Raw genomic sequence first — 22726 nt, forward strand, 5'->3', positions numbered from 1 at the left:
GATAAATCGATCCCCGATAGATCAATTACTACCCACCCATCCGGTGGGTAGTGTAGACATGGCCTTAAACTTGGCAGTTCATCAGATCTAGATAACTTACCTATTTAAAAAAATGCCTAAATGACTAGGGGATGGGAAATGGAGAAGCTTTGTTAAACATTTTCACATGTTCAGAAGAAAGTTTGAGAGAGCAAAAAATGGCTTAAAAAAACTTTTTTGGAAGAAAAAAATAGAGACATTTAGTTTATAAGCTATGGAAGGAGTGTGATTCCCTTCATGCCAACAGTTATGGAATAATCCTGCTATTGGAAATAGGGTACATGCTGAAAAATTGAATAGTTTAGGAATGATCTCTGGAACAGCTGGTGAATATATCTTGATTAAAGATAGATGAGAAGAGGATGTTTATGAGACTGATGAGAGAGAATAAATGGACATTATATATTTTAGACTTTTAGGGCTTCTCTACATGGGGAAGTTAGTGTGCGCTAAGGGTGTGAATTTACAGCACATTAATTACTCTGTACTCTTTATGGGGACACTTAACTGTGTGTTAAAAGTGTTTTTCTGCACATTAGCTTAATACATTTTAAAGTGACTAAGGTAAACGGCCCGAGGGCACTTTTACTGCGAACTAAGAGTGTCCACTGGGGAGTTAAATGCTGTAAAACAAAATACATTAAAATCAGAGGCGGATTTACAGTGAAACATAGGGTGCCCTGGCATGGGGCCCCCCAATGACAGAGGACCCCAGGGCCGGGCAGCTGTGGGGGCAGAAGCTTGGTCCTGCCAGCTCCTGCTGCAGGCTCCGCACCCACCAGCAGCCAAGCTCCCTCCTCCCCCAAGCGTGCTGTGTTCCTGCACCTCCCCACCCCTCCCAGCGCTGCCCCCACCACTGAACAGCTGTTTGCTGACGCTCCGCATGCTCCAGGAGGGAGCGGGAAGAGCGGGGCCATACCGCACTCGGGGGAGGAGACGGAGAAGAGGCAGGGGTGGGGCCTTGGGGAAGGGGGTGGAATCAGGGCAGGGCGGAGCAAAGACACCCCCACAACCCCAGCCCCCTGCCCTGACTCCTGCACCACCACCACCCCACATTCCCACCTGCACCCCTCGCACCAAACAGGAGCTACCCCAGGTAAGAGCTCCACACCTCAACCCCCTGCTCCAGCCCTGAGCCCCCTCCCATGCCCTAACTCCTGGCCAGACCCTGCACCCCAGCCTGCTCCTGCACCCTAACTTCCTCCCAGACCCTGCACTCCCAGCCCTGAGCCCCCTCCCGCACCCTAAGTCCTGGCCAGACCCCACATCCCAATGTTTTTTTACATTTTTTTTATAAAGCGCTCTTATCCCAAGCGCTTTACAATAGTTAGCTAACGGTACAAATAGTATTTGGAAAGATCATTAAGTGGTCCACCGAGACCCTCAAGTAGTCTGTGGAAAAACAAGTTAGACTACAAAAACAATCAAGGTACTTCACTTTATTTTCATTTACTTCCTATTACTTATAGGAGGAGGATGAAGAAAAAAAGAATGAAAAATGGGAGGTGTGGGGGGGGAGATAAGAGAGAATGTTCTTTTTCTTGGCTGGGTCCCAAGGAGGGCCCCCAAAAATGAAGCTGAGCACAGGGCCCCACTAACTCTAAATCTGCCACTGATTAAAATACATTCTTCCAGAGTGACGCTGCAGTTATGCCTTTCACCCACCAGCCTGAAATGCTGACAAACCTCAGACTCACAGAGGGAGAGAGAGAGGTTCTAACACTGGGGGTCGTGACCCCTAAGGGAGTCGTAAGGTGATTATGTGGGGGGTCACGAGCTATCAGCCTCCACCCCCAAATCCTGCTTCGCTTCCAGCATTTATAATAGTGTTAAATATAAAAAAAGTGTTTTTAATTTATAAGGGGGGTCGCACTCATAGGTTTGCTGTGTGAAAGGGGTCACCAATACAAAAGTTTGAGAGCCACTATGCTATGGGGAAGGTGCATCTCAGGATTTTTTTGTTTTCAAAGATGTGTAACTCATGAGTGTTTTTTAAGAATAAAGTGACTGTAGTTAAGAAATTCCTTTGCTAAGCCTGTGTTCCTTGCTTACCTGCCATGTTGTCCTTGAAGGGGTTAAACCAGAGTTCAGGGTGCCCTTAGCCTAGTGGAGCTCTGAGAGATCATGTGAAAGCAACTAGGGGGCTTGGGAGGTCTCAGACACTGGTTTCAGGGTCTAGGGCAGCAGTTGGGTCGCGACTCTGTTTGAATGGGGTCGCCAGGGCTGGCTTAGATTTGCTGGGGCCCGAGCCCAACTGCTGAAGCCAAAGCTCGAGGACTTCAGCCCTGGGCAGCGGTGCTCAGGATTCGGGGTTTGGCCCTTCCCCACCCAGGCGGCAGGGCCCAGGCAGGCTCAGGCTTCAGTTCCCCTCCTGGGGTGGTGTAGTAATTTTTGTTATTAAAAAGCGGTCACGCAATGAAGTTTGAGAACCTCTGGTCTAGGGCAACTGGGTGGTTCCAAGAGATAAGAGGTCTGAGCCCAGTAGTGTGAGCTAAGGACCCAGAGCTAAAAACAGTGACGAGACTCTACCCAGAGCCATTTGGCTTGGAAGCATGTGGGCCCCAGTGAGTGGGTCCACTCAGAATAGATTGGTGATTGTAGGGAGGGGTATTGAGCCAGGTTAAAACAGTTATTTTTTCCACTTTCAACAAATCAGAGCTCCAATCCGAGGGTACAGGCCTTGCAACAATAGGTCCACAGATTGTATTTGTGTTACAGCAGAGGAAACAAAGGCTACCTATGCTACATGCTACACAGTGATTAGCCGTGGAGTTCTGTAGTAGTTAGAACTATTGTTGCTATTTTATTTTTTGTCTTAACACTAGGATGATTACAGTGAAAGCAAGTGTGTCAAGTTTGCAGATGCTACTGAATTGGGTCTGTTATAAAGGCATCTTCAGTTCAGTGAGTGGATAATACAGAATAGCAAAAGAGAGAGCATTTGTTATACATAAAAGTGGTGTACAACACTAGGAATGAGCAATTACTGCAAAAGCATTCCAAAATTTTTATTCAAGTGACCCACTGGAGTGACACTTCTAGCATTCACAGCTATTTGTTTTTCATGACCATCCATACAAGTGACTTTTTTGCATATCAATTTGTAGCCCAATGGAGGAACTCTCCAGATGCTCACTGGCCTGGGGCTGAATGGGAGCAGAGTCATCTTAATTACCACATACACACACTCTATACAGACTCAGTAATTCTGGGACTGCATAGCAGTATTTTCCCATCTGGGGCCCAGAGAAAGAGTAGAGAGAGTTTAAAAGTGGGCATTCCCTGCTACCAAATTTAAACCTCTGAGCCAAACCTGGCTGTCCTTACTCTGGCAAAACTCCTGTGGAAATAAAATGGTAAGCAGGTTTTAAATCTGCTTCTGAATTCTACATCTGATAGGATCAGTGTCCTAACATTAAAAAGTGCAGTGCTGATAGAATATGTATTGTACCTCTATGTTTGTTATATATTATACTGCCTGGTTTTGAGAGCAGAAAATACTGCATCTGTGACTATAATTTAATGATGGGTAAACTTCAAAAGGATTGTTCTAGGTAAGAATCCTAAAGGTTTGGATTCTTAAACCAGATCTCAGCTAAACTAGCCAGTCCCATTTGGAAATGTTGTCAGGAAATATTGAGAGAGAAGGCTTCTTGTACTTCCTTTTTATGGATGGGACAAAAATACCACGAGAATGACCGTTCTTGCTGTTTAGACACCTCTGATCTCATCGAGAGCGACAGGGTGTAGAATTGTGCATAAATGTGGGGAAAAGGGTCAACTTTTAAAATATTTTAAAAAGGGGGGGGCAGTGTCCAGTTTGATAGATGGAACAAAAAAATCTTTCTTTATCCCAACCAGTGTGGTCACCTCTCATTGTAAATTGTGGAATGTACAATGATAGAGAGGGTTAAAATGTTCGGGATAATACAAGAATCAAACCCAGAGGGGCTTTGGAGCTCGATCCAACTCCAATTAAATTCAGTGGAAAGATTCCCATTGACTACAATAAGCGTAAGATCAGACCTTTACTTCACAACTGAGCAAACTTTTCTGACCTAAAGGCAATATTTTACTCTGCTATTGTTTGGGGGAAAACATAAAAATAAAATAAACTGGCCGGACACTTTGATTATATTTTAAATATTTATAAAGAATTTATTGATGTTCATACTGCTCTGCAAGTTGCATCTTTTGGCTAATTATCATTGCTGGGTAGTTTTTCTTATGGTGGCCTTCTATTTAATTTGTCACATGTCCAGCTGCCAAAGCAATGTGTGTGTAAAAATCATTTAAATAATATAAAAGTGTGTAAACCTTTGCTTATACTATAGTAATTTATTAAAGTGCTCTGCATCTGAGCATATGCTGTGCTCTGTTGTATGCTGTTGTGAACTGTTTTTGACTGTCTTGAGTTACATGGTGTTTTTTAGGCCTTTCAGAATTTGAATAAACAGAGTGTCCTAAGTATACTAAGAAATGGTAGGCTGGCTGTTACTCAATACAAACTGTATCTGAAGATCTTTTGAGCTTTTAGAATGTTTAGTATTAGTGTTTAGTATTGTTGGATGGTAGTGGGAAGATGGTAGTATCACACCTGGTTTTTGGTTTAATGCTCCCCTAAATTCCGGGGGAGGAATGTGGCATTAATGCAAGTGCAGAGGGAGCAATGTGGTGGCACTGAAGGTGGCGTTTTCTAAGGCATCAACTGTTAAATTAAATTTTACTCAGAAACTTGGCATGACGTAACAAAAAGCAGTGATTATTGTGTAATTCTTGGAGTTATTGGCCAGGGAAGGGAAGAAATTTTTATTTTAAATGCCATTGCCACTTGGGGACAATATTCTTATTTTGCAACACCTGGCCTGCCTCAGTAGCCTTGTCACAGCAGCTACAAGGAAATTGTGCCTTTATAGAGAATTAGGGATGAGTTGGGAAGCAAAGGGAGGGGAAGTTTCACATGGCCTTTATTCAGATATCTTGCAAATAATTTTACAGTCGTCTGTCATCAACTAGAGGAAAAACATAACTGAGAGGAAGAATCCAATCACCTACTGGTGATACTCAGCCTGACATCAAAATTCTAGGGCTAGTTAATGATGAAAAGGCTGAGTTTGAAAATATTATGAAAGTCTCCTTTTCATGCTTACAGTTTATTCTGCTCCTTTCTAAATGTAACCCTGTAGTTTGACAGATTTGGGCAGAAACTTATTGTGATTTGTAGTGTGCTAGTTGTGTATTTTGAAAGGATGAGGCATCAGATTTTTGATGGAAAACATTAAGCTACTTCTGTTTCATTTTTAGTTTTCATTTTTCTGCTTTTGGTTTTAAAAAAAAGGAGGAATTAGGCCATTCTGCAGTTTCACACTCTAAGGAACTCTTTTGTCCCAGGTCTTGGTAGTAAATGTAATATGGAGAAAAGGGTAAGCTAGAGACTCTATTTGACTCCCCTCCCCACACAAAAAAACTCTACTGCAAGCAATTGTGTGGATAAGATGAATGAAGGAAAGTATTTGTCTATTCCAGCGCAAGCATTAAAAAGTATTTGGATCAGTTAAGAGCTTCTTATGTGACTAGATCTGAACAGTAAAATGCTTTGTCACTGAACTGAGGAGAGAAAGTTTCACTCGCTGTTGTACTGTCTTAAAAAAGAAGTGTGTGTGTCACCCACGCTCTGGCTGCTGTATGCAGTTGCGATGGTATACAGGAGCTGTAAAAGCCCTGCAGTGGGCCGTGGAATAACTTCCCTGGCATTGGTGTTGAGCCACTTTAAACCGCCCTCCACAGGCCCCCTTCAAGCCCCAGTGCAGGGGACATGCCAATGGCAGGCCTGCAGCACATAATGAAAGATAATTCCCACCCACCCTCCCAATTTAGTACTAGTTTACTAGGCAAATGGATTTCTGTCCCTGACGTTGCTAGCTAAGAGTATTGAATAGTGATCCCCAGCTTTTATGGAGTGATTTTCATCCATAGATCCCAAAGCGCTTTTCCAAGGAGACAAATATCATCATTCCTATTTTACTGATGGGGAAGCTGATGCATAGAGAGATGAAATGACTCGTCCATGGTTACCCTGCAGGCCAATGGCCAAGTTGGAAAGAGAACTGAGGTCTCCTGAGTCCCAGTCTAGTGCTCTGTATATTTGATCATGTGGTAGTCTCAGTCCTTTGAGTCATTCTGGCTGTTCATTCCTGGGGTTAGATTTTCCATACCATGCATCGGTGGTGTTCTTAGTGAAAGACTCGAGCTTTTAGTTCCAGAGTTTGGGGGGCTTTAAACATTTCCATTTATAATCTTTTTCTCTTACAGATGTTCAGAAAGGCCTTGGTAAAGATGTTTGAAGCTAAAGAATTGGATTGTGTCTTCCTAGAGACAAACATGAGTATAAAGAAACGATATCATATGGTATATGAATGCATTCCCCTCCCAAAAGAACTGGGGGATATGGCTCCCATCTACTTTAAGGTATTTAAAAAGTTGTTAACCTTCAGTCAGTTCAATGGCTTTCCCATATTACTTTTATTTCTGATTTCTTGAGTACAGCTGTTGAAAAACACATCTTTTTTGCCTGTCAAGGTATAACCCTTGGTGTTAGACTAGCTGGGTCCTATTAACCCCACTTCAGGAACTATAGCAGGGTTTGAACCTCTCTTCAGACACGTGAGCCAGTGGAAGAGCTGTTCTTCTCTGTGCAGGGTTCTAATATCTGACACTCTTAGATTCCACAAGAAGCTGAATTCCTTGCAGGGCTATAAGGGTTTGCAATATCATTAGTTCCTGCAGGAGAAACTCAAAACCCAGAATTTGGGTCTTAGCAGGTAAGTAAAAGAGGAAAGGATTTTCAAACATTTTAACATGTGGGAATTTATACCATTTAGATGTATCTATGTATTCTATTAGGGCCAAACCCTATGCTCAGCACCCAGACTGAGGAAGTGGACTCAGCACTAGAGAGGTCATCTGGGCAGGTGTGGAAGGAACACTACTTCTCCATTTCACACTGCAGAGTGCCAGCAGAGCTGCTCCATGTCTGCTGCTGCAGCTCAGAGGCTGCCTTAGCCTCCGCACTGCCTGCGTCCCAGCTGTGTGGGGAGCAATAGGCAGTGAATATGCATAGTAGCAGCTCCAGTGCCTGGCTGTGCTCTCTTCTTCCCCCCTACCCATGGGCTCGTCAAGAGTCTACTTCCCATAGCAATAAACAGCATATGGGGCCCTCTGTGCCTGCAGACATGGATAGTGACTTGCTTCTTGAGGTTTTTATAGTTCCCCTGGAATGAAATCACATTTTTTGTTTTGTTTCCAACAATGTGTAACAGTCAATCTGACTAATGCAGACACAGTAACTTGCTTTCACCACATGTGAAATTTTCCACCTGTTTGGGTTCATTAAATATCAAACTAGATGCTACTAAACCTTTCTTTCCCTTTAAACACTAAAAGGAAAGTAATGCACAAGATCTAATACAGAGCTATTTGAACATAACTTTCATTATCTTTCAAGTGTTTCCGCTATTAAAATACATGGCAACTGACATTTAAACTGTAGGTGCAGTAGATTCCATTTCCATACTATGAGGGCAGACACTTAGCATTATAAGTCTTTGAATGCCAGTAGCCTTCTAAGTTGGAGTCTACTGCAGAAAAGAACAGTAAAATTTAATGAACTCATCAGTGGCTTTTAGTGAGCATGGTGATAGGGATGTGTGACCTGTGACTTTTTTATTCTCTATTAAATTGAAAGTTCTTGTTAAAGATCATTTGTTAGGCAAAAGTTAGGTTGTGGTTATAAAACTAAAGAAGTAAAAAAAAAAACCAATTAAATGAAAATGTGAGCATTACCCACTATTTCTATAAAATATTTACTTTCTGAAAATTGCAGAAATGTTGCCAAAAATAAAGCTACTTCCTTAGCAGAGGAATTATTGGTATTCACATTGCATAGTATACCTCAAAATTTACTTTATTACATTAAAAAGTTACACTTCGTGCTTTGCTGTGTGAGGGGCTGTTTTCACATTTAGATACAATGCTTTTACAGAAAGCTATACTGGAATGTGATGAAGAGTGGTCCATGAACAAGAAGTTGATTGATCTTTCTTCAAAAGATGTCAGGAAGTCTGTAAGTACTGAAGATCATTTAACATGAAATGTTCGTATGATCACTCAACCTCTAAATCATTGTGTATCTCAGAGAGAGAGAGCAATTAGGTGAGAGGACCAAGTCCCATGGAATAAACACAGATGATGAAGACATGGTGGGTATTAGGAGCCTGATCCAACCTCCATTTAAGACAATGAAAAGATTACTATTGATTCCAGTAGGCATTGAATTGGACTCAAAGTACTGGCTGAGATCAAATTGCTGGCTGCAGGCAATTTCCAGCACCATATCCTTGTAAACAATTTAAAAAATTGAGGGGAGATCGTAAGGGAGGTTGGTTACTGGGCTAGAAAAAGTGTGGTATAATTTTTGTGTTTGCCCAGTATGGACTACTATCCTATTAAAGTACATATCATGGAGATTTCAGGTATAAATATCAACCCTATTTTTAAAGGAGAGAAAAATATTGTATCTATCTGTACAGCATTATACTGAAACACATCTTCATATCGGGTAGTTATTAAAGGAACAATGCCAGGTTTTTTAAGTTTAAAAACTGGCCTACCTTGACAGTGGTCTCCTGATGAAGTTACCTTTTAGAAATCCATGAACTGAGCCTGGGCAGCACCAGGCAATTTTGGCACACATGCACACACATATATGATGTTAAAAACACATCGGATCTATTGTGTGTTACTATGTAATGGTACGTTGCATATCTTCTTAAGATCTATATAGTTTCCGCAACAGCAATCAGTTTGTGCGGGGTGGAAAAAGATGGAATCAGAAGATGAGACCTTCAACATTAGACCACTTTTGAGGCAGGTCAGTTTTTAGACTAACAACCTTGAAGATGTCCCTTTAAATGAGGAAAGTGTATCTAAGCATGAAATGTTACACAGTTGAGTAATTTTAACATTTTCATTTCTGTCAGTTCACTGCAGGGCGTGAGCCTCCTTAGATCTTATATCTTTCCAGAGCTTTCTGTACCCATTCTTAGTTTCATAAAGTATTCTGTCTGCTTCATTAGTTACCTTGTGTATTCCTGACAAAACACCTATCTCTCCACTACTATTTTCTTTAACGCAGTTGTCTCTTCTCTTGTTAAAAGCCATTTATATTCTTTATCGTCCTGTTGTTATTTTTTTCTGTGTTGTGCTGATACCATGGATTTTGTATGGTCTCATTAAGCCATGGTATTTTAGTTCATCATATCCATTGATTTGGCTTTTTATTTCGTAATCCATCTCTTAGCATTACCAGCTCCATATTTTTTAGAATGGGTCACAACACAGGGTCTGCTCAGTGATCTTATTGAGGATCTTTATTTCTTGAAGCATCGTATTGCAGGAAGGTTGCCACAGATTGTAGATTTTTTTTTTTTTTTTTTTGCAGTGGTTGATTGTTTCCATCTTTCTGACTGCCATTCAGGCTCCTTATCTTGATTCTCTTCCCTTTTATTATATCTGAGCGACCCACCATGTATTATACATTAGTTAGATAGAGCCAAAGGTGTGCATGGTGTTTTACACAACACAACTGACAATCTAAAACAGATCTTGCAACGGTAGATTAATTCTTTACTTTATCCCATCTGTGTTTATTCAGCAGATATGTCTAACAGCATATTTATTTTGCTCAGCCTGATTTAAAAACACTATCAACTATAGACCATGCATAACACGTGTCTAAAGAGCAGTACACTGTATACCTAGGTGAAATCCTGGCCCTGTTGAAGTCAATGGCAAAACACCCCTAAAGTTTATCAAGTCCTTTAGAGCCTAGTTTCTAGAAAATTGTTTTTAATAAACTGGGATTTTAGCTGTGATGATTTGGTTCTTCTATCTCCCCTTTACATTTTCCTTCTTCTTGATGTCTTGTATAAGAGAATATACATGTTCAATTTGTCAGGAATAAATTTTAAGATTTTTTTTTTGTCATCCTGATCATGCTCTTTTCCCATTAGATTAAAGTCCTTATGATTGATTGTGTCTGTATAGTGCTAGATTATAGTTATTTATCTTTTCCAGTAGTTAATGGTATATTATGAAGAATGGTAATGACAAAAATCAGCTTGCTTTATTGAAAGACACTATTGTAATGAATTAATGCAGTCTTACTTTTGAGCAGGAGATTGATAATGGGTAGACAGAACCAAATGCAGTAGTCTAAGCACTGCTGCACTGTCTCCCAGTTCTGTGACCTCTCTACCTGTGCAGCCCAGAATTGGTGGTTGTTGGTGGGTCTTATGCTACCAGATTGCACTGGATGTTCATATGTAACTCCTTATTGACTGTCACCATAATATATTTCTAAGGGTTTCAGATGCTGTTTAACAATCCTATCTTCTTTCTTCCTAGCTACTCTTCATAATTGAGTATAATAATAGAGCTGTATAATTTCCACTATATTGTAAAATGATTCTCTATGCTTTGAAACAGTTTTTGTCGGTGTCTTATATAGTTTTACTCCTTTGTTTGGAAAGCTTATGCTCAAATAATTTTGTTAGTCTCTAAGGTGCCACAAGTACTCCTGTTCTTTTTGCGGATACAGACTAACGCAGCTGCTACTCTGAAACCTGTCCTTTGTTTGGGTGGTTTATCAGTGCTGCATAACCATGAATGAATCTCTACCTATAGATTGGACTCCTGTTCTTTTTAAAATCTTCCACATTTCCATATCCCAGTTCCTTTCTTAAACTAAACATGCCCCAAGATAAACTAATCCTCTTTCCTTTTTATACCCTCTTCTCTACTTATCCCTCTTCAACCCCTTCCTCAAAACCCACTTATTCTGATTACAGTGGTGTAGCCGTGTTGGTCCCAGGATATTAGAGACACAAGGTGGGTGAGATAATATCTTTTATTGGACCAACTTCTGTTGGTGAGAGAGGTAAGCTTTTGAGCTTACACAGAGCTCTTCATCAGGTCTGGGAAAGGTACTGAGAGTATCACAGCTAAATACAAGGTAGAACAGATTGTTTAGCATAAGTAGTACACGTCTACCTCGATATAATGCTGTCCTCGGGAGCCAAAAAATCTTACCGCGTTATAGGTGAAACCGCGTTATATTGAACTTGCTTTGATCCACCGGAGTGCACAGCCCCACCCACCTGGAGCAGCGCTTTACCGCGTTATATCCGAATTCGTGTTATATTGGGTCGCGTTATATTGAGGTAGCGGTGTAGTTATTCTAAGAGACCATTCAAGGTGAAGGGCCCACTAACACCTATGCAAACATAGGGCAAAAGCCCCCCCCCCCCCCGCCCCTTTTACAGATTGTTGTAGTGACCCAGAAATCTAGTATCTTTATTAAGACCATGATCTTTACTGTCTAGCAAAGTTATGAATTTAAGCTTCCAGGCTTGTCTTTTGAAGGTGTTATACAGGCTTCCTTTGAGGAAGGACTGAGAGGTCTGATACGGAGTGATCATTTTGTAAAAATTGTTCATCCTTATCATGAAATATTTACAATCCATATTCAATGGGGACCACATCCTGAAAGAAATCTTTCCCAAGCCCCCTCTTCTGGCATTCAAACCCCTCAACCTCGCCAGGCTCATCAGAAGCAAGCTCCCCACAGACCAGGACCCACCAACTCAAAGCTGCACCAGACCCTACCAGAACAACAGATGCAAAATCTGCAAGAATATCTCCACTGCTACTATGATCAATACCCTCACCCCCAACACACCTTTCAAGATCCATGTATCCTACACATGCCTGTCACAACATGTGATATATCTCATCCAGTGCACTAAATTCCCCACTAACAACTTTGTGGGTGCAACCAGACAATCACTATGCTCTCAAATGAACTCATATAGAAAAATAAGACAAAAATACCATATCACCTGTGAGTAAATGTTTTTCACAAAGTGATCAGTCCATATCTGACCCCTCAGTCATTGCTCTCAAAGGAAGTTTCCCAGACTTGATGAAGATCTCTGTACAAGCTCAAAAGTTTGTCTTTCTCACCAACAGAGGTTGAGTCAGTAAAAGCTATTTCCTCACCCACCTTTTCTCTCTAATATCCTGGGACCAACACGGCTACAACAGTCTTAGAGTATGTGCTAACTACTTACTCTAAATCAGAGGTAGGCAACCTTCGGCACACAAGCTGATTTTCAGGGGCACACACTGCCTGGGTCCTGGCCACCGGTCAGAGGGGCTCTGCATTTTAATTTAATTTTAAATGAAGCTTCTTAAACATTTTAAAAACCTTATTTACTTTACATACAACAATAGTTTAGTTATATATTATAGATTTATAGAAAGAGACCTTCTAAAAATGTTAAAATGTAATACTAGCACGCAAAACCTTAAATCAGAGTAAATAAATGAAGACTCAGCACACCTCTTCTAAAAGGTTGCCGACCCCTGCTCTAAACAATCCATTCCACCTTGTATTTAGCTGTGACACTCTCAGTACCTTTTCCAGACCTGAAGAGCACTATGTAGCTCAAAAGCTTTCTCTTTCATCAGCAGAAGTTGGTCCAATAAAAGCTATTCCTTCCCTCACTTTGTCTCTCCTTTATTTTGATTAGTATTTTTTACCACTAGTCTCTATGGCTCTTTGCTCCTACCCTGGTGCTATACTATATAAACAAGCAAACAAGAAATATAAAAATTTTTTATGGAGTCTGCTTTTTTGGTACAACAGTGTTCACCCATCAGTTGTATACCTTTCCCATTGCTCACTGTCCTTTTTCTGGCTTCATGCCTATTCCCCCGCCTTTACTTGTGTTATCTCTCTAAGCTAGGGTCAGATCCTAACTAATGTTAATGCAAATGTAGAGGGAAATTAGGTCTTCTCCCAGTCTCCTTGGCATGACCACATCAGGTGTGGGTCCTGTGTGGAGAACAGAAGCTGCTCTGTGGATGTTCCCATTAGGGAGCAAATGTATGGGTGTTGTGAATAGTAAATGTATGGAGCTTTGGCTATCCCCACCTACATGCTGGCCAGAAGATATGGCTGGGTATGTGAGAACAGCCCCCTTCCCAAGGGCTGCATTATTTTACTTCCTCCTCCCTCTTCCCTGAGCCAGAAGGGAGCACAGGAGGAATTGTGATTGAGAGGGACTACTTCTGGGTAGTACAGCTTACACACCAGCTCTCTTCATAGATTTTAAGGCTATTATGGTCAGCTAATCTGACCTTGTACATAGAATCAGAGAAGGGTAGGGCTGGAAGGGACCTTGAGAGGTCATCAAGTCCAGTCCCCTGTACTGAGGAAGGACCAAGTAAACCTAGACCATCCCTGACAGATGTTTGTCCATCCTATTCTTAAAAACCTCCAGTGATGGGTGTGACGGGTTCCGGTTACAAGGGGACTATCACCTGACATGCTGGAATTATCTCTGAGCCCGTTTTTCCTGCCAGCTTGGGACTCCAGAATCCTGCCTTATTGAGCCAGACATGCTAGCCTGCTGCAACACAGACCTAGGTCTGGTCCACACCCCCAAAGCTGCAGACTTTAACCAAAAACTGTTCAGCGGGTCACCTATTTCCAGCACCCAGACACCCAGTCCCCAATGGGATCCAAACCCAAATTAAATCCGTTTTACTCTTTCTAAAGCTTATACAGGATAAACTCATAAATTGTCTGCCCTCTATAACACTGATAGAGAGAGATGCACAGCTGTTTGCTCCCCTAGGTATTAATCACTTACTCTGGGTTAATTAATAAACAAAAAGAACAGGAGTACTTGTGGCACCTTAGAGACTAACCAATTTATTAGAGCATAAGCTTTCTTGGACTACAGCCCACTTCTTCGGATGCATCCGAAGAAGTGGGCTGTAGTCCAAGAAAGCTTATGCTCTAATAAATTGGTTAGTCTCTAAGGTGCCACAAGTACTCCTGTTCTTTTTGCGGATACAGACTAACACGGCTGCTACTCTGAAACCTGTTAATAAACAAAAGTGATTTTATTAAGTATAAAAAGTAGGATTTAAGTGTTTCAAGTAGTAACAGAGAGAACAGTGTAAGTCACCAAACAAAATAAAGCAAAAACACGTAAATCTAAGCCTAATACATTAAGAAACTGAATGCAGGTAAATCTCACCCTCAGAGATGTTCCAATAAGCTTCTTTCGCAGACTAAACTCCTTCCTAGTCTGGGCCCAATCCTTTCCCCTGGTACAGTCATTGTTAGTTCCAGCAGGCATCTTAGGTGAAAAGCAGGGGCTTTCTCATTACTGGGACCCCCCTTTGTTCTCTTCCACCCCCTTTTATAGCTGTGGCACAAGGCGGGAATCCTTTCTCTCTGGATCCACACCCCTCCTTCTAAATGGAAAAGCACCAGCTTTAAGATGGATTCCACCATTCTTCCTGGGCTAGCTTACGCGAACACAGGAAGGCTTGCAAGTAAACAAAGCCATTTACAACCAATTGTCCTAGTCAACGGGAGCCATCAAGATTCTAAACCATCATCAATGGCCCACACTTTGCATAATTACTGTAGTACCTCAGAGTTATACTTTATATTTCTAGCTTCAGGTACAACAATGATACATACATACAAATAGGATAAACACACTCAGTAGATTATAAGCTTTGTAATGATACCTTGCAAGAGACCTTTTGCATAAAGCATATTCCAGTTACATTATATTCACTCATTAGCATATTTCCATAAAACATATGGAGTGCAATGTCACAGTGGGGATTCCACGACCTCCTTTAGAAGCATTTCCACAGATAAACTACCCTTAGAGTTGCAAAGTTTTTCCTAATATCTAACGTAAATTTCCCTTGCTGAAGTTTAAGCCTATTCGTTTTTGTCCTGACTTTAGTAGACATGGAGAACAACTGATCACCATCCTCTTTATAACATCCCTTAACATATTCAAAGACAGTTATTAGGTTCCCTCTCAGCCCTCTTTTCTCAAGACTAAACATGCCTAGTTTTTTTTAACCGTTCATCATAGGTCAGTTTAAACCTTTTATAGTTTTTGTTGCTCTCCTCTGGTCTCTCTCCAATTTGTCCACATCTTTCCTAAAGTGTGGTGACCAGAATTGGATGCACTACTCCATCTGATGCCTCATTAATGCTGAGTAAAGCAGGACAACTCCCTCCTGTGCCTGACATTCAACGTTCTTTTTAACTCCAGAGTAATATTAGCCTTTTTTGCAACTCATTCAATTTGTGATCCACTGTCACCTCCAGATCTCATCAGTACTACTGCCTAGCCAGTTATTCCCCATTTTGTAGTTGTGCATTTAATTTTTCCTTCTTAAGTGAAGTACTTGGCACATGTCTTTATTAAATTTTCATCTTGTTCAATTTAGACCACTTCTCCATTTTGGCAAGGTTGTTTTGAATTTTAGTCCCATCCTCCAAAGTGTTTGCAAACCCTCCTAACTTGGTGTCATTCACAGATTTTATAAGCATGCTCTCCACTCCACGATCCAAGTAACCAAAGTACTGCATAGTACCAAACCCAGGACAGACTGCTGTGGGACCTCATTAGATAAGCCCTCTCAGTTTGACAGTGAACCATTGATAACTACTCTTTGAGTGTGGTCTTTCAACCAGTTGTGCACCCACTTTATACTAATTTCATCTAGACCAAATTTCCCTAGTTTGCTTATGAGAATGTGATGTGGGACTGTGTCAAAAGCCTTACCAGAATCAAAATATATCACATCTGCTGCTGCTTCCATATCCACTAGGCCAGTAACCCTGTCAAAGAAGGCAATTAGGTTGGTTTGGCATGATTTGTTCTTGATAAATCCCTGCTGCCTATTCCTTATAACCGTATCATCCTCTAAGTGCTTACAAATTTATTGTTTAATCAGTTGTTTATATAACACAAGCCATATACTTTCACCTAGTAATTACTGTGCCAAACCAGTGGCATTGGGAACAATTTTTATAGTGGGGGTGCTGAAAGCCATTGAACAAAACTGTAAACCGTGTATATGATGGACACCAAGCCAGAGGGGGCTGCCTCACCCCCAGCACTCCTAGTTCCAGCACCCCTGTGCCAAACCCATAATTTCCCTGACTCAGGGCTGAGCCTGGGGACACAATCTAGCCCTTCGCTTGAAAGCTCTTTGAGTCAGGAACCTTGTACTTTTTTTTGGTAAAGCATCATGCATGCCAATGACAAACTATGAATCATCACTTAATGTAATTTCACCTTTAATGTTCTGGTTTTATTATCCTAGATACCAGAAAGTACAACCAGTATAGACTCATGGAAGCCAACCACTTTTTGCATTTAATTTTCCCAATTCAAGTAAATCCAAATAAATGTTTCCATTTCTAATTTCTCATAGCCAGTTACAGGTTGCTTAGATCATTTCTTTAGGCAGCTATCGAAACCCAGGATTTTTCAAATTCTCTACTCCAACATCCCAAAATCAATGCCATAGCCGGTAGGTTCTAAAGCTCTAGGTACAAGGACCTACTTTTCATTTTTGATATTGTAGTGCAGAGCATACTGCTTTGTTCTGGTCAACCACTTTTGTTCTATTGTGTATCACAGTAGGTCTTATGGTATCACTTGGGAGTTACTGTGCCTACATCTGCATGTCAAAAGAGCTATATTATTCCTAAAAACACTGATCTCCCTGACAGGGCAGGTCTCAAGAGGTCATTATAGTAGTTTATGCTGTCTCCACCCACTGTTTTAGGTTTTTAGCCGTGGAAGCACCCTGATCTTTTATGTATTGATTACTTGTAATGAGGCATTGAGGGCTCGTTAAAAAAAGATATATATTTTCTTTTAAGTAAAGATGGCAAGTTCCAAGAATATGATGAAACAAAAGATGAACTGATGAATTTATGTATGCACTCTACAAAATAAGTACAAGGACCCAAGATTTTCCTTGTCTTATTTTTATATATGTGTGTGTGTGTGTGTATATATATACACACACACACACACACATATATATATATACACACACACACATATAAAAATGTATATATATATAATAAATGCATTAAAATTAACACTTATTATTATAGTGTGAATAACAAGCAAATATAAAAAAGGTTCCTACCTACTCAAAGGGTTTTACAATCTAAAGTCGGAGAGAAAACACAGACCGTTGTGTTTGGAGTGGTTTGGAGTGTGGCAGGACAAAGGCTTATAAAAGGATGAGGATATCAATTCTGGGGGTGAAGTTTTACTTGAAGAGCAGGAGGTAAAAGTCCGATCTTCTATAAATGTGAAGAAAGTACTTTTCAACACAGAACCTTCAGCTCCAGTATAGTTTTCATGGAGGTAGCTCTGTGGTGAGCAGATGCTACTCAGTAGTTCTGTTACTGTTCCTGGTACAAACTTCATTCCACCCATCATCCTGTTTCCACAGGATTTCTTCATTGTTGTTTGTGTGTTCTGTGCAGCGAGGGAATACTGGGGACTTGGTGCATCTTCTTCCGTTATTTAGCATTGTTTCCATTTACTTAAGCCATGAAGATGAGGAAATGTTACTAGGAAGCATTGTTGTTACCTGTTTCAAGACAGTCAGAACCAATATATCAAAGCTTTGTTTCATTTTCTAGATACAAACCTAAATTTCAAGGATAAGTGCTTCTAACATAACATAATTTGTTTTCCCTTTCCCCCTCCTGGCATTTCTCCTCTTATATTATTCCTCTTTGATAACTACAGCACTAAATTGGTTATGGGAGTGCAGTGCCAGAACAATTTGTAAAGCAAATTTAAATTTAAGTTAAAAATAATTCAGGAAGCATTTGTCAGCATACCCTCACTGCAGGTTTAGTTGTGTATATTCCTAATCCATTTAAGTACTGAAACATAAATACATGCTGTTGATTTGCATAGCAGTAATGAGAGACAGCATAATGAGTTTATGGTTTTCAATTTAGGGCTCATCCTTGACATAGTGGACTATATTGAGCTCTGCTGTTGGTGGGTGCAGTTTCCACTGCAGTCAATGGGAGTTATGCCTGCTTACCCCATAGCTCAATTTGACCCAGTATGTGGAAGAGAATTAAGGAGACTCTGTCTGCGCTTGTCTCTTGCTCCTTTTGGAAGGCTCTTGGTCAAGATTAGGACAAGATGTAGAAGTTCTCCCCCTCACTGCCTTCATAGACTTAAACAGGATCTACAGAAGGCTCCTAGACATAGACTAAAAGACCAACCTTACCCACATTAATTATTGGTACTTTTTAGAATCAACTGTCAACTTGATTATTTTTTAAAGTTGACGTCAGTGCTGGACTGTGTTCAGTATTCAAATATTCAAGTTTCTAATACACCTCTACCCCGATATAACGCTGTCCTTGGGAGCCAAAAAATCTTACCGCATTATAGGTGAAACTGCGTTATAGCGAACTTGCTTTGATCCACCGGAGCACTGCTTTACCACATTAGATCCGAATTCATGTTATATCGGGTCGCGTTATATCGGGGTAGAGGTGTAGCTCCCTTTAAATGATTTGTCTTAAACATTTTTTTAAAATGTCTTTAAAACAATCAGGGTTTTTCTGCTCTCTTGATCTTGTTTAGAAAGTTTTTTAGGCAGGCCTGAAAACAAGAACGCCAAACATCCTGAGGAGTCTCCCTCTTCCACACTCTCCTTTGTCTCTGTGTGCACACATCTGGGTGCTGCCTAATCAGTTTCACTTTCAACTTTATTTGCTGCTGGTAAACACCCTCCTGCAGGGCTAGAGAAAGTGTGTGCCAGTGAGCTCCCCCCAGATCAGGACATGAGAGTGAGGTCATTATGCTAGTGCATGAGACAAGATGTGCTGATGACCTAAGCAAAACAGTGCAATTCACACAGAGTGCTGTTAAATGAGAGAAGCTATGAAAAAGGGAGAAACATATTTTTTCCTTTAATCTCTTTCAGTATGTAGTAATCTTAGAGGTTATTTGTAACAACAGCAGGTCAGAATTTAATTTACAGGAGCAAATGTGATTTGTCAAGTCAACACTGTTTTTTAAAGCATTCCAGATTCTGTTGATAAGCAGACATAATAATCCCATGGGTCAGCTATTGAATAATTCATCTTTTTAATTTGCTACTGTCTTTTAACAAATGTCTTAATCAAAATTTTTCTTTTAATTTTAGTTTCTTATAAAAGGATCTCTAGCAGTAATGGAAAATAACACAAATATTGAAATAGCCACATAGTTCAGGCTGCTAAAGAAAATTTAACAAAGATTGTAAGCAATAACAGTTGCTATATGCTGTAGTAAGACCTGTATACAGTAGGACACACTGTATATTGAAGCCATGTTAAACAACTCACACAGTGTTATCACTCATAAATTACCTGATTCGCTAATTATCAAAATCATGTCCTTACACAAAACTATACAAAGCCTACCAGGAGAAAGGAAGAACTTTGTTTAACCTTTTGGAACTGTTTTCAAGTAAGACAATGCAACCCCCTTTTTTCCTCTTCCAAGCTCATTCCTGGAACAGAGGAAGTAGCTGTGTGTTTGAGACTCAATAACTCCTACCATCTGTCTATGCAGGAACACGCTCAGCAATGAGTAGAGATAAAATAGTGTGCTGCCATGAAGCAGCAATACTCCCCTTGTAACATCATAGCAACTAATGAATCTTTCAAGGGCACCGCTCCCGCTTCTCCCAATGAAAATTCTCTTAGCGGTATCTCTTGGCCGGCTGGCCAATTCATTGCAGGCTCAGTGAACTATGAAAATCTCCCCTTCAACAGGTTAGTCCATAATTTCCATAACTTGTTTAGTGGGGCTGTTCCAGCATTGTATGCCTGCCTTTGTTTTTTCTACAAAGTTCTTTTTTCAGGGCATCAAAATGGCCACCAATAAAGGTGTCTGACTAAAATCTGGGGCATTTGTCTCTACTGCAGCATACTTTTCATTCCTGGCAATAATTTAACTTGCAGTCCTGCTTCTTAAATTTCCCCATGCTTGACACAACTATAGTCCAGAAGATAAGGAAATCTCTAATGATGATGGTTCTCTCTTAATACATATATCTCTCTAAGCCAGTCTCCTCTCCATCCCTTCAATCTCGCCACATTTGATGTTATAATCTTCTTCTCTGCACTTCCTGCCATCTGGATTCAGCTTTCCTGAATCACTCCATGTCATAATCTCTCCATCTATTTTCAAACGTCTCTTCTTCCAGTTTCTGTATCCTGTTCTTTTCCCCTTCATTTTTTTTAACTCTGCAGCTAGATTATTTAGCTGTATAAAAACATATTTTTGTGATGCAGGTTGTATGAAAGATGCAGTACAATATGGATATGTCTACACAGTATTTTGGAGCGAGTCTCCTAGCCCGGCTTGTCAGAGTTGGACCAGTGGGGCTCATGCTAGCACTCTGAAAATAGTGATATAGACAGTGCTTTGAAATTGTGGCTTGTACCAGAGCTTGGGCTGTGAAGCTCACCCACCTCCCAAGGTGTCAGAGCCTGAGCTACAGCCCAATCTGCAACTTCAAAGCGCTGTCTATAGTAGCTATTTTTAGAGTGCTAGCAGGAACCCACTCCCCCGAGTCAGGCAACCCGGGCTGGAGGCTCACCCCAGAATGCTGCGTAGATATACCCTATACGGCCCCAATCCTGCAAATACATACGGGCATATTTAACTTCACTTACACTGTTAGTCCCATTGACCTGCCTAAGTCTTTGCAGGATCAGGGCCTAAATTTCTTCTGTGTTAATACTGACTGCCAACTTTAAAAACAACTTTCACTTTTAATAAATTGTGGGGCGTCTTAATTAAAAATAGCAGTTCTTTTGTAAATACAGTCTATTAAAATATCTAAAATGCATGTTTTCTGTATGTATTTAGATTCCTAGAGGCTTGCCCTACTTCTCTGTGGACTTCGGCCTTCAAGGAGGCTTTGCTCATGTAATTGAAGATCAGCACAAGTTCCCTCATTATTTTGGAAAGGTATTGACATGTACAAGTCCAAAGCACCTGTCATGTATTGAATTTTTTGTATCAGTAACTAAATCAGACATCACCAACACTGAGTTATTTTAACATACTTTATCACAGTTTACTAGATGGTCGTAGATTTTCTATGCAGTGCATTGGGATTTAAGTCACATACGTGAGAACCAAAGGCTAATTGAGGGGGATCTTGTCAGGCTTTTGGGCTGGCTGATATCCACCTTCGTCCTCAAAGGTTCTGAATCCACATTGCTAACTGAAAGAAGTGTGATTCAGTATCAGTTTAATAAATTTTATTAAAACTATTAAACAAAAATAAAAGCAAGAGTGCATATCACCAAAGCTAACCTACTGTTCATAATGAAGGCTATGGTTATGTCATGGAGGTCCAAGCTGTGGCAGGGGGACTCCCCGGAGCTCCGAGCTGTGGCAGGGGGCCCCTCCGGAGCTCCCAGCCCCTGCGGGCAGTTGGGGGCCCTGCAGTTCCTAGGTGCCTGCCCGGAGCTCTGAGCCATAGCAGGGTCCCCCGCAGGTCCAAGCTGTCACAGGCAGCCCCCAGAGCAGCCAACTGTTTTGCACGGCAGGCACCCCCAGAGTGCCCAGCCACCGTGGGCGGAAGGTGGCCCCTGGAGGTCCAAGTAATGGCGGGGAGCCCCCCGGAGTTCTGAGCTGGGGCAGGGGGGCCCCAGCAACTCCCAGCCACCTGTCCAGGAGCTCCCAGCTGCTGTGAATAGCAGCAGCGGTGGGTGCTGGACCCCCCCCCACTCCTCATTTTGTCAGGGTTATTTTTAGTAAAAGTCATGGACAGGTCATGGTCTTCTGTGAATTTCTGTTTATTTCCCGTGACCTGTCTGCGAAATTACTATGGCAAAAATTACCATGACAAAATCTTAGCCTTATTCATAATACTAAACTAAACTAAGAATTAAACAGTGCAGCTATCAAATCAAGGTCAAATCAACAAGTTAATCTCAATATTGAAGTGGATTCAAATAATCAGATTACTTCATTTGTTAGATTAATACAACAAATAATCCTTATAAATCCTAAGAAGGTGGCTATCCATTTGATTATAACTCAACTAAAGAATTTCACCCAAGTCAATTGAATCTATAATTGGGACCTGGTTGATATTTTGATACTGAACCTAAATTAGCTAATGCTAAAACAACCATCTACAAACCAATTACAAAGCTTCCTGATTAGATTTCAATTCTAACATGGTGGCTACTGCTTTACTCCCCAAACTCCCAACAAAAATATTTTGTTAGTCTGTATAATAATATTTAGATAAGCAACAATTAGACAATTTAGCACCCAAATTTACATGTGACAGTCAAAGTTTTTTTAGAACTAAAATACTTAAGATAATGGGGGTTCACAAAGTCTTCAGCTCTCTGAATCTTCTAGATTCTCATGGAGTAGGAGATGAAACTGCAGACAAGGGCCAGATGGTGATCTTGCTGGCACAGCACTTCTCTCTAGCATGCTTTCAGGCCTGGAGATTGGCCAAAAGCTGGTGTAGCCCGTCGGTTGATTATTGCCTTCCTCTCCCTGAGGTGATCCGCCTCAGAATTTCTGGAATGTGAATCTTCCCTCAGGTGGCTCAGTGACCCGAAAGGCAAGCTTCACTCACTCTACCTTGCAGAGAGCCTCCCTCCAAGCCCTTTGAGAAAATTAAGTGTGAGGCTATTCTGGAGACATGCAACTTG

General features: G+C 41.0%; 1 protein-coding gene across 1 annotated transcript in view; it reads left to right on the plus strand.

The window, feature by feature from the left end:
• Nucleotides 1–22726, plus strand: part of CWF19L2 (CWF19 like cell cycle control factor 2) — a 170641-nt gene that overhangs the window by 144573 nt on the left and 3342 nt on the right. Inside the window, exons 15-17 of the mRNA XM_005289979.5 lie at nt 6352–6507; nt 8081–8161; nt 20910–21011. Coding sequence (XP_005290036.2) covers nt 6352–6507; nt 8081–8161; nt 20910–21011 — 339 coding nt within the window. The remainder of the gene's footprint in view (nt 1–6351; nt 6508–8080; nt 8162–20909; nt 21012–22726) is intronic.

Source organism: Chrysemys picta, chromosome 1 (assembly GCF_011386835.1).
Source record: "Chrysemys picta bellii isolate R12L10 chromosome 1, ASM1138683v2, whole genome shotgun sequence".
In the NCBI taxonomy this organism is placed as follows: domain Eukaryota; kingdom Metazoa; phylum Chordata; order Testudines; family Emydidae; genus Chrysemys; species Chrysemys picta.